Genomic DNA, 13650 nt, shown 5'->3' with positions numbered 1-13650 from the left:
AAATATTTTCTCCCATTCTGAGGGTAGTCTTTTCCTCTGTTTATGGTTTCCTTTGCCCTGCAAAAGATTTTACATTTCATTAGGTCCCATTTGTTTATTTTTGTTTTTATCCTCATTACCTTGGGAAGTGGGTCAAAAAAAGATCTTGCTGCAATTTATGTCAGAGAGTGTTCTGCCTCTGTTTTCCTCTAAGAGTTTTACAGTGTCTGTCCTTACTTTTAGGTCTTTAATTTGTTTTGAGTTCTTTTTTTTTTGAGTTTATTTTTGTGTATGCTGTTAAGGAGTGTTCTAATTTCATTCTTTTACATGTAGCTGTCCAGTTTTCCCAGCACCACTTATTGAAGAGGCCGGCTTTGTCTCCATTGTATATTCTGGCTTCCTTCATCATAGATTATGGGATCATAGTTGCAAGGGTTTATCTCTGTGCTTTCTATCCTGTTCCATTGATCTATATTTCTGTTTTTGTGTCTTGATTACTGTAGCTTTGTAGTATAGTCTGAAGTCAGGGAGCCTGATTCCTCCAGCTCCATTTTTTTTCTCAAGATTGCTTTTGATAATTGAGGTCTTTTGTGTTTCCATACAAATGGTAAAATTTTTGGCTCTAGTTCTGTGAAAAATGCCATTGGTAATTTGATAGGGCTTGCATTGAATCTGTAGATTGCTTTGGGTAGTATAGTCATTTTCACAATATTGATTCTTCCAATCCAAGAATATGGTATATCTCTCTATCTGTTTGTGTCATCTTTGATTTCTTTCATCAGTATCTTATAGTTCTCTGCATACAGGTCTTTTGCCTCTTTAGATAGGTTTATTCCTAAAATTAGTATGAGTATTCCCACATTAGCTGCAGAAATAATAAACATAAGCATAGGTTGTTACCTACACATATTACATAGGGTTTGCAAGATGAAGCATATTGTCTTTCCAAAATTTGAAAAAAAAAAAATTCTAAAAGCTGATAGGTGTCCCTTAAGATATGGACAAGGATCAGAAGCCTGTAGTAAGTAGTGAGAGTGGGAATGAGGGTAGGGGAATGAGAGAGAGACAGAGGACTTTAGTGGTATAATCAGTCAATAAACCTTGGCAGTCATATGACATTGGGAAATGAGGGGCAAAGTAGGATGAAAGAATATTGTCAGTTTTTTAACTCAAGTTAGTGGATAGTGATGAGTATTCAAAAAATATCTGAGAAAGAGGGATAGATTTGGACCTGAGAGGAGACATCTAGAGATATATTCAATTCTGTTTTTCAGACTGGGTTTCTGTAATTTATGCAAATGAAGAATGTTATTGTATCATATTCCTTTCCCTGTGCCAATCTTCCTTATTGATTACATAGATGTTTTCTTTATAAAAAGAGTACTGATTTTTCTTATTTTCTAACAGGGAATCCCAGCATTATATACAATTAACTCATTAATCTAAGATGATTGTTTTCAACCTATCTAATCCAATACCTCCTTTTTATGATAAATATTTTGTAATACTTCCTTTACTATCCTGGAATGAAATTCAGAGTAAATGTAAATATCTATATGAATACATTTTAAATAATTAATATAATGTACTAATTGTAATATGAAGGAGAAAGCGAAGGGAAATAATTAATAGTAAGGAAGTGTATATTTCAATATGTAAATGCCCAGGTATGAATAACCAAAAAAAGACAATGCAAGAGAGAAAATTACTTGTACCAATAAGTACATGCCCACTACTGACACTGACAGTAGCAGGCACATACTTATTATTAATGATCATATCTTAAATTTGTATTAATGACTCACATACAATACTAAACAAAATAAACTTTCTCTTAATTTATACAGTGGTTGTCTTTCTAAATAATTTAGTATTTACTAAAATAGTGCAGAACCTACTTTGTATTTATGTGTAAAGTAGCCTCCAGTAATATGTACATTGCTTGATAGACTAATAGACACTGTAAAAACTTTACTTACTTGTAGAAAAAAACATATACAGAAATAAAAATTACTACCTAAAATTTACTAATCTTTCCCTTCTTTCCATTTCCAACAGATTAGTATAGTTTTTGAAAAATTAACCAGTGCAACATGATCTTCCATCAACCATCCCCAACCAAACACAGATGAACACATTAAGTGAGGAAAAGGGAAGGAAGGGGACCCAATTTTTTACCTTTTAACCATTGAAGGGAAATAAGATGGAATATTTTTCAACTATCACAGAACTATCACATTATCTCATAGTCCCCTACTAGAAGAAATACGGTTTGTACATTAAACCAAGGGAAAGTTAATAATTGCATGTGGTTTTGCATATATGGTAAACATACCTTCTAAATTTTCTGGTAGTTTATCTCATGTCATAATACATGTAAACATTTTTCTTAAATCATATGTTCAATTTTTGGTTTAAAATTTATGGACCCCAAATGTATGGCTATCATATGATTCTAAAGTAATAACACTCTTCATTTAGCAGTTTTGTTACTTTATTTTCATAGATAGGGCATACACACTCAAAAATTATTTTGAGAAATATTGAAATAGTAGTTTAAGTCATTGTTATTTTGAAAATATTTTTGTATACTTTTCCACATTCAAAATTGGATTTTGAATCTACCTGCCTTCCTGCAAAATATTAAGTATCATGGTTATGTATTTTTTGAGATTTTCCTTAAAAATTATCATTATAATATGTTTGACAAGCAAAAAAGAGGAAAGAGAAACAAAGAGACATTGTTAGCAGATTCTTGATTTTTTTAAGAGTAAATCCTGATAGGTAACCATAGCATACAATTTCTTCCATAAAAGGTGAAAGAAAAAAAATGAATAAGGAAATGAAGGAAAAAGAAAAAAAAATAATGGGCTCTTTCATATGCTAACTCATGTTATACAAATTGGAGTAATGTTATTATTTATCTATCTGGAGCATTTGATGAACCATTTCCCAAGCAATCTTGTTTCTTCATAAATTGTATGGTGTATGTATTCATTTTATAGATCCGACTCACCTATTCAACCTTCTATTTCTTAATTTAGCTAAAACTGCTATTTTCTGCCTAAGAATATTTATTTAATTAGAACTTTAAACAGTCTTTATTTCCAATAACAGCTATAATAGTTTACTTGGAAGGGAAGTTTTTTTTTCCCAAAACAAACAGCTTTTTTCCCAAACAACCTTTAATTGCTTCTCTAAAATATGATTTCTGTGGAAAATTGAGTATATGGCATCTGGGCCCTCGTTCTTGCATGAAAATAATATACTTGGGCTGAGTAGCATCACCCCCCTTTAATATGACCTGTGCCCCCTTACGTGCCATCTTTTCAAACACTCTATTGTTTTTATGTCATTGAATATTTTTATGCCATTTATTATCTTTTCTGACTGGACTCTATCATCTTTTGAATTTTTGACCTAGGTCCTAAGTTAAAGTATATTTTAAATTTATATTTATTTCAGAATTAATTTTTATTGACTGGTAATTACAGTTGTTTTGATAATAAAAAATCTATTACTTGTATGCTGTGCAAATATTATATGCCACATTTTTTAATAATCACTTTCTAAGTCTTTATGTTGACTATGAAGTTGATAAATCAATTATGTTATAAATCAGTACTATTGTATTTCATACCATAGAATTATCAGAAGTAAAGGAGACTTTATATAGTCTCTGGTTTATTATCCAGACTGTACCTCTAACCTACCTCCTTGTACATATGAGGCACAGGAAAAATAAGCATTTTGCCAAAAGCTGTCAATTTTATTAAAGACATGTCTGGGACCAGATCCTCCATACCTCAATAACTTACCTCATAGTCTAGTACTCTCTCTTATGAATCATTTTTCCTGGGGATAAATTTGCACATGTAAAAACCTCTCTAAAACAAGTGTGTTTATATGGAAAGTTTTGTAATTTTATTCATTGCTTTATTTTTCATATTATTTTAAAATCCTACTATCCCAAGGTAAATTATTCTAATTTACCTATTTTATTTCAAACAGATCATGTTGTTTGTGAAGAAGAGTTTAAATACGCCATGTTAGCTTTAAACTGTATATGCCCAGCAACATCTACACTTATTACACTACTGGTTCATACCTCTAGAGGGCAGTAAGTATATTTTTTCTTTAAGATAATGTATTTTAATTTATAAAAAATATAAGTGCAGTTATGTGATTTAGAAATACAGTAGTAAGCCTAGGTATACAGCTATATATGTACCTATACTTGTATTTGTGTGAGTTATCATCATCTGACAGATAGATAGATAGATAGGTAGAGAGACAGACATACAAATACAAACCTGTTATAGGGTCCAATATATATAGGAAACTGACAATGATTTGCTGTCTTTTCTAATTAATCTTGATATAATTTGTTTCATCCTAAATTTTATGTCTTAATCACTTGTTAGGCCTAGGATTAGGGCATTGTTTATATTTTCAAGATTAATAATTTGCAAATAAAACTTGTAAAAACAGGATGACAGCAGTCATTACTGTATGGTCTTAAAGCCGTTCTTTTTCTGTTTCTGAGGTAAGTTTTTATCTGAAAGCTGTATGTGCACAAATGAGCTCAAAATTAAAATTTTATAATTATTATAGAATGATAACAGAGTAGTTGATAAAATCAGCTAATGTAGTATAAAAGAAATAATGTTTAATATGAATTTCAGGGTATTGAGGGAAATTATATCATCAAAACATTTTTTCCTATTTGTTTATTTTGATAGAGTTTCATAAAATATAGAGGTTGTTTTTGACTTGCATAATCAAGTAAAATACAATCAGCGAACATAGTCACTGCCTTTATTTAAAGAGACAAATGTTGCACTGCATTTCATACTTTTCATATTTCTTACTTGGTATTTTAGACAAAATGTTGATTTTCTAAGTAAATTCCACCATGGTGCTTGTAGTTATGAAAATTTAAATTTAGTGAGTTAATTGATAGTTATTTAAGTGAAGTGCCAAATCAAATAAGTCAAGGAAAAGGAAAATTCTTTTCTGGGATTTAGTACTGGATGGAGGAAATTGCTAATTGAAAAATAGTAAATGCCTTCCAGTATTTTAAGTAGATTTTACTCTCTTACCTCTAATTACGTCTCTGTTCTACTGAGACAGAAAGATGTTCCCAGGAGCAGTTTTCTCAAAGTTCTGAATATAAATGTTTCTATTCTATGAATTTATAAGCCTTTAAGATTTGCAGTGGAAAGGATGTAACAGGATCATGAATGAAATTGATTTTTCTTTGATGGACATACTTAGCATTTCGATGGAATTAAATAAAATACTGAAAGCTGTTTTGTCACCAACTAATGGAATGTTCATAGAACTTATCATATGGCTTCATTATTTTGTCATCCATCTTTGTCATAGAATCAGACAGCTTTAGAGCTGAGTATCTAGCCCAGCTTCTCTCTTGCACAAATGATAAAATGAGGCCCATCTCCACTAACACACATTAGTATTTATAGATCGGTTAAATTACATTTTCCAACTCCTAGTAAATATTATTTATTGGCACACAATATTGCCTGGTGAACAAATTGCACTTAACATAAATTTAAAAAGAATTTCAGCGACACTTAAAATAGGACTTTTCCTAATATACTCTAATGAATTTTGTCATATTAAAAATGAAAGTGATGTTGTTGAATACATTGTTACCACATAATTAAGGATTTCCCATAAGTAAGATTGACCTGCAAAATTATTTCCCAGTTAACTGATACAATAAATGCCTTAGTCCACCAAAATAACTCTCCTTATAGCAGCTTTATTGAGATATAGTTCACATACCATATAATTAACACATTAAAGTATACAATGTAATATTTTTAGTATATTCATAGAACTGTGCAACTATCGTTGCTAACTCCTAATATTTTCATCATCCCATAAAGAAATTCTTTACCTTTTTGCAGCCGCCCATATTACATCCAAACTCTTTCAACCATAAGCTAATCTTACCCTGTCTCTATAGATTTTCCTATTCTGGACATTGCATATTGCATATAAATGGAATCATACAATATGTGCTTTTTTGATTTTTGGACTGGCTTCTTTCACTTGGCATAATGTTTTTAAAGTTCATCCATATTGTAATATATATCACTACTTCGTTCCTTTTTATAACTGAATAATTTTCCATTGTATGAATATATTTCATTTTACTTCTCTATTCATCAGCTGATGGATATTTGGGTTGTTTATGACATTGTGAATAAGGCAGGTCTTAATATTAATGTAAAGATTCTTGTGTGGACATGTGCTTTAATTTCTTTGGGTCTGTATCTAGGAGTGGAATTGCCAGGTCATCGGGTAACTTGATTTAGCCTTTTTTAGGAACTGCCAGAATGTTTTCTGAAGGGATTATAGAATCTTACATTGCCACCAGCAGTGTATCATGGTTCCAATTTCTTCATGTCCTCAACAATGCTTATCATCTACCTTTTGCATCATAACTGTCCTAGTGGATGTAAAGTGCTGTCTCGTGGTTTTGATTTGCATTTTGCTGATTACTAATAATGTTGAGCATTAGTTCATGTGTTTATTGGCCACTTTCATATCACCTTTGAAGAAAAAACTATTCAGATCCTTAAACAGATAAATACCATCACTTGAATATAAATAGTCATCCAAACAGATCACTTAATTTAAAATATCTAATATATTTTATTAAGAATATTGTATGACTAAAGTAATTTGTATTATCTTCTGTATTATGCATTAAATGAAGTTATAGTGAAGATTCACTTATTAACAGAATATGTTTGAAATTTTGCCTTTGAGCATCAGCAGAAATCAGAGAGCTCAAACATATTGATTTAATAATAAGAGAACAAACTCGGGAGCTGAATTAAGTAGTATAATGGGGAAAATGTTGAATAGTCTAGGAAATGCTTTATGCAAAGATTATCAAACCACTAATTGAAAAAAAGCTTACGATAATACTCAAATTTTCCCATTAAAAAAGGAGAGATAATAATATTATTAGTTCATTATATCATAAATGAACTTTTAATGGTGATTTTGACTAAAAATAGTTGATATTCACAAGCTAAACAATTTAAGACCCAACAAACACAGACATAAATATAATACAAAACCTAAAATAGTCTAACTTAAAAATATATTTTTAAATTAAGTGCTCTGTAGATTATAGGTATTTAAGGAAAATAATAAATATGAGTTCTGGAACAAATAAGATAGACAAAGGAAGCAGGAGTTAGAGATAGAAAGGTAAGCTCTTTTAGTGACATACCTGCCTTAGGTCTGAGAATGGAGTTCCTAATTCAGCCTTAGAATTAGATTTGCTCACTAAAACACCTTCATCCTTTTCTTAGTTCTCTTCCTCTCTAGCCCATGATAATGGGGAGAAAGATGGAAACCATATATTAAGCACGAATTGCCTACCTTTGTATTTTTATATGGGGAATATTAATTTTAAAAATATTTATCTTGTATTTTGGAGTCTCTGGAGCAACTTAGCTGGGACCCTGAACAATATATCCCAAGGCTCATTAATGCTGTCATGGTCTTACATTTTCTTTTCCTAGATGTTAATATACTCATCTTGTTCTAGTTGATCTGTGAGTCAACTAGCTGATGTTAACTTTAGGTGACTTTGAATAACTGTGCTCCTTTTATCCATTCAAGTTTTCTCTGTATTTTAGCCCTTCATAGTTTTCCCCTATCACTCACTTCATTTACATTTGAGTGCTCAGTGCTCTTGACAGTGGTGTTTCTTATTGTCAATTAAATTAACGTTTTGAATTATTTGGCAAACTCATTAGAAAGATGAACAGAATTTTATTCTTTGTACCAATATCATTGTAGGCTGTCAAACAGGGACCGTGATGATTTTAACAAAGAGACGCCAAATTATCAGAACAGTTGGTAGACCTTCAATTGGCCCATCTTGATGACATTTGTCTCTATGAAAATTTATTTTTTTCTTTTCCTTTCCATTTACTTTCATGAAAATATTTATTTATTTCATTAGTCCCATCCAAGAGGCAATATTTTTGCTTAGTGATCATCAACGGGAAGGAAAGAGAGAATTGATAAGAAAAATATTGCAAAGTTAGAATTTACACAACTTGGCCGCTGAAGAGTTATGGATGTAGAAAAGAGAAAAAAAGAAAAAAATCCCTTTACTCACTGAGGTTTGACAGTAGAGAACTATAAAATGTGTAGTTTTGGCAGGAGAAAGGAGTTTGGTATTGGATCTATTTGCTTTCTGATGCAGGTATCATTGCTCGTGGAAATTACTGCTACTTTTGGTTCCGGAGGAGAGATCAGGGCTATTCAAGGCCACAGAGGTGAAAGCAGAAATGGTGGGGATTTGGGAAAAATGACCACTTAAGGCTTTTCCTTAGGAAAAAGATGGAAGAAAAGGACAGCAACTATAGTATAGCCTAACAGAACAAAAAGGAGCAAGGATTTCTAGAAAGAACTGGATGGTTAACAATACAGACGGTTTAAGATGGAGAAGATGCAAACAGAATTAGTAGGTCACTGGTCTCTGGGAAGTTCTGAGAAAACAGTTTTGGACGATGGGGACTTTCTTATTTTGAGATAGTGTGAACAAATAAGGAGATGATAAGAAAGTGAAGCCTGGTCGAAGGCTGCCACTTCATTAAGTTTGTCCAGGAAGATAAGAAAGGAAAATAATGAAAGCTCTATTGCACAGCAGATAGTTCTGCTGGTTCCACAGAAGGCTGCTTCTTTGATCATGGCAATTAAGAAAGATTGTCTGTATATCCCTGGTGGCCCTTTCTCCATTTCTCCCATCACACACACACACGCACACACACACTTCAAGACTGGAGGTCTGAATGGAGTAATTGCAAGAAAGGGAAACGATATACAGCTGAAGGTTACTCATTTTTCTTTTATATAAACTAATATGTACTGAAAATTTCCACAGAAATACATTTTATTAGGTGTATCCAAAATCTGTTTGATTACCTGAGAAATGTTTTTCCTAATCACGCCTATTAAAAGATTAACTAGAATATTATTCTATTAAACATATCTTGAGAAATACAGGTACTGCTCAGTCTGACAGTCCTCTTCTTGGAAAGGCTTTAATAGCTCATCTTTCATTATCAAATTAGATTTAAGTATATCCATTTTATTTATTTAAAGCCCTGTATGCTCTAGTACTTATTTATTTTTATATCTTTATTTCTCATGATACTCATATGTATCGTGTTCTCCAAATAACATGATCCTAAATATACTTTGTGGTTTCCGCCTTCTACATCTTTTTTTAACGTTGTTCCCTCTGCCTTGAATTTTTTCTGCCTTCCTAGAGGGTTTTGCTAAAATTTGAAAATTCTATCTCCTCAAGAATATTTTTAAACTCCCCAATTTAATGTGATCTTTCCCTTCTACAAACTCACATAGAATTTTATGACATTCTGCCAGAGCATGTGTTATGGTCCTTTTATTTTTTCCTACATAACAGGGTATAATTTTGTTTAAGGTGGAGAACATGTCTTACTCATTCTTATACCTTCTATAGTGTTTCACAGCATGAATGCTCAAAAAACACTAGTTAAGTAAATGAAGTAAAGGATATACTAAAGATGATTCATTGAGGCCCCTGGTTCAAAGTAGTTTATAATCCATAGTCTTCATCTGCTCTTCCTCATCTGCTCCATTGAAATGATAACAAATAAATAAAAGTCATAAGCTTTTATCAGTGAAAAAGAAGAGATTTCAGTGAATTTCTAGAAGATGGAAAGTGGGTAAATGAACTCAATGAATACTCCATCCCAGCATATGTTTAGAAGGTGATACAGCAGGACAAAATCCTAGCCCCCAGTGAGGCTCTGGGGTGCAAGATTCCTAGGAAAAAAGAGGACACATTTTGATTGAATTTCTGTATACAGAACAAGTTATCCCTGTTTCATCCACCACAGTACCATTTCTCTATAATTAAGTTTTGTCAGACATTTACCACTGGGAAAAATCAGATTTTTCCTAAATGAATTAGTCTGAATTATAAGCTAACATATAGTTTGGGGTTGGGGTTCAACCCTCTTAATCTGGCATTTAGAGACCCCAGACTAGATAGTTTGAGCCCTTCTTGCTTAATATAAGATGTAACCTGTGACTTAACAAATCATATTCACAGACAAGGGAATCTATTTAATATCCCTATATATTATACTCAGAACTTTGAAATATGGCTCTTGTCATTTGCTGACAACCAGCATGCAGTTTGAAATGAAGGGAACAAATCCAGCTAGAAGAGAGCCATATCTGTATTCACAGTGGAATTGTTTTGGGATAATAGGGATGTTGGGTCTTCTACTCACTAGTAAACAATTTTTTCTAAGGTCAAAAAACTGTAACATTTGGAAGGAGAGTCAAATGTTTGGAAGCAAGGAGAATCACAGAAAATGAGAACAAAAATACATTAAAAAGAAATCAAATGTATTTTTGAACAGTAGAGAAGTATAAATAATAGTTCACAAGAATACTGAAGGATTATGAAAGGGTGATAATGATTGTTCAAAGGAATAAAATGCTGAGGATTTTTTTTTATTTGTAGAGTTTAAAATTTTCAGAATATTTAACTTAAATTTGTTGATTATGATTCTGGAGGATCTGATTTTCTCTTCAATAATAATGGGAAAAGCCATAATACATAAGTACACAAATCCAGAATAGCTAAAATTAATTGTAATTATTACTCCCAGGAAGATATGAAAATGAGTTATAGTAGAGAAATAGAAAGTAAAGACCTTTGAGTGATTATAAAAACCTTGAAAGATAACATCATAGAAATCTTGAGGATTTCAGATATAAAAAAAGAGAGATAGAATATGTAGGAAAAATAATTTGCAGTACACGAGATCAAGCCAAAAGAGGTAATATCTGATTTGGTGGGAATTCCAGAAAGGATGGAGAGAATAGAATGTAAGAAATTATAACAGAAGAAGGGAGATTTAAATCTTTAAATAGACAGGGTTTCTTGCTTGTGAATGACAATGAATGAAAGAGAACCACACCTAGAGACATAACACTGCCAAATTATAAAGCAGTAATGATGAAGAAGAATTCTCTTAAACTTGTAGAAAGGAAGAGAAATCTCAATATTGACTAGGATTCATAACTTTAGACAAGGATATTCATTGAGCTAGTCTGATTATAAAGAGGTGTATGGAGGAATATAGATAACTCACAGAACAGGAAAGTTAGCCTTTATTTAGGCTCAACATGCACAAACAGTTCCCACTGCCTCACCTCACAACTAACCCAATAAGGAACTTTGACCTCTGAACATCCTGGGAGCCAGCTACCTCTGCAGCCAGACATCTCAACAATATAGATGCACCTCGCCTGCCTGTTTCCTCATTTAGCTCACTTCCAAAATAAACTCTTATATTTGTGTCCGATTGATAGAACCTAGGTCACATGTCTGTACCATAGCTAAAACCAAAGATTTCTAAAAGCTATGGTCAACATAGGAAAAGCCAGAGAAGTCTCAACAAGAGACTGGACTAGATTAACAGCAACATATACAATGGGATGTGGCAAAGGAAGTTTCTGTTTTCTCTCCCAACTGGAAAAAAGAAAGTCGATCATAAACTCCAAGAAAATAAAAAAGAAACTATAATAAATCAAATTAAAATGTGCCATAATACTGAACAATAGGTGGTCAGTAAGTAAGGAATTTTTTTTTTGTATTCTCTCTTGAATTTCTCAGGGAATACAGAGAATTTTATATAATTATAGCATTCCACTGAACTCTTAAATGAACTATGTTGCAATAATCCTAATAATGTTATCACTGAACTCAGGTTCTCTGTATTTTTTTTCCAGTTTTATTATAATTGACATGTAACATATAAGTTTAAGAAGTACAACGCGTTCTCCACTTTTATCTGAAGCCATTGATTTAATTATAGCCAGGGAGCAAAATACAGATATTTGCATTTTCAACAATGTAAAAAGGTGCAGCAAATGATATTTTAGAGAAAAGTAGGGAGGAGATGTAGAAGGGAGAGTAGCTAATATCCTCAGCTTACAAAATGGAAAATCAAGAGACCTGTATCTATAGTCACTGCTACTTTATACTTACAGCCCTGTGGGGAATCTGTTGTGAGATAATTCTTTTCTCCCACACCTCAGAGATGGTGGTCAATAGAAAATGCCTACAATGACACAGTAATAAAATTAGATAACATATTTTTATTGAGATACCTCAAAACTCTTCAAATTAAGCCCAGAATCTGGAAGCATTTTTTTTTTTTGGTCAATTTAAGTTATGAATTAAGTCCCATGCTAAAAATAGCACTGAATAGAGTTAAAATATTGTTATGGTTTGGTCATTCATTCATTCATCCCACAATAACAATCACATGCATTCATACAGTGTAAGGCACTGTGTTAGGAGTTCGGGAAATGCAAAAATGAAAATGTTCCATTCTGAACACAAGAAACTAATATTCACCACAAGGCAGAACACAATGTAAACATGGCTTATGTATATTTGGAATGTATTATAAATTTCCCCTAGTAGATTTATTTTATTAATGTAGTTTCTTTTAGCTATGGTAAGATTAGTTTGCATACCTTGAGAATAAACCAAATGACAACATGGACAGCCAGTGAAGAAACTTGCTAGTTACACATAATTTTAAAAGAGCAAAAAACATACTCAAAATGATAAAATGTGAATAACAAAAATAGGAGCTTATGAAACTCCTATATCCCTAAATATTAATCTTTATGGAATACAACTTTCCTGAAGACTTCACTATGATGTTCTCAACTAAAGTGACAGGTACAGCAGAACAATGCAAATGCACAAGGGCACGGAGCACTTGAGCATAAGCTAAGTGTATGGTACTTATTCATAAGCAAGCAGGCTGTGTTCTGAGAGAGAGGGGGAAGGTACACCTTCGCTATGGATTTTTATTAATGCTAAAGGAGAACAGTTTAAAATCAGTGGGATATGACTTATTTAATAATGGAATTAAAGAGCTGAGAATTCAGTGTCATTATGAGAGATGAATTTATTTTTCACCTGACAGTTTAAAAAGCAGGTGAAAAGTCTTCACAGAATTTTAGGATTTGTGTGTGTGATAATTAGGTAGCTTCTTGAGTTAAGTGGGCACTTCAGAAAACCACACTAGAATTTTTGAATAACAAACAAACTTTAAGGGTAGTGAGTTTGGGCCACTTTCATGTACAATCAGCCTTTCAAATTTAGCGGTGGAACTTTATTTCTCTTTGAAATCTCTTTCAAAAGGGTGTTCATTGTTTATGTTCACTATTAAGAATGATTGAAAGCTGTATAGTATTTCTCTACTCTCGTCACTTTCACAGTAATTTTTCTTATCCTGAGAATGGCAAACAGCTTTCTGGTTCCATCTAGTGGCTGAAAATTTATTATCATCCTCTACATGGTTTTAATGTTAGGACTCAGGTTTTTATTTTGATGTCTGATACCATAAAAAGCTGGGGAAGTTCAGCTTAATCTTGAGTTTTATTACTTAATCTTGAGTTTTATTACCTCCTCTACTTAGAGTTCTTGACTACTTTTCTTTCTAGGTAAGATAATCCAATTTGTGTGTCAGATCGATCCCCAGACCAGCAAGAATAAATGTTCATCCAAAGTTCTGTTTTAGCTCTCTC

General features: G+C 32.2%; 1 protein-coding gene across 5 annotated transcripts in view; it reads left to right on the top strand.

The window, feature by feature from the left end:
- KCNT2 (potassium sodium-activated channel subfamily T member 2) overlaps positions 1 to 13650 on the top strand; it is a 358057-nt gene that overhangs the window by 231096 nt on the left and 113311 nt on the right. For all 5 annotated transcript variants that reach the window (XM_060091451.1, XM_060091450.1, XM_060091453.1 and 2 more), the window contains one exon: positions 3991 to 4099. In XM_060091451.1, coding sequence (XP_059947434.1) covers positions 3991 to 4099 — 109 coding nt within the window. The remainder of the gene's footprint in view (positions 1 to 3990; positions 4100 to 13650) is intronic.

The sequence above is a fragment of the Mesoplodon densirostris genome, chromosome 2 (assembly GCF_025265405.1).
Source record: "Mesoplodon densirostris isolate mMesDen1 chromosome 2, mMesDen1 primary haplotype, whole genome shotgun sequence".
In the NCBI taxonomy this organism is placed as follows: Eukaryota; Metazoa; Chordata; class Mammalia; order Artiodactyla; family Ziphiidae; genus Mesoplodon; species Mesoplodon densirostris.
The sequence above is the reverse complement of the archived record's forward strand: the minus strand, read 5'-3'. Positions and strand labels throughout refer to the sequence as shown.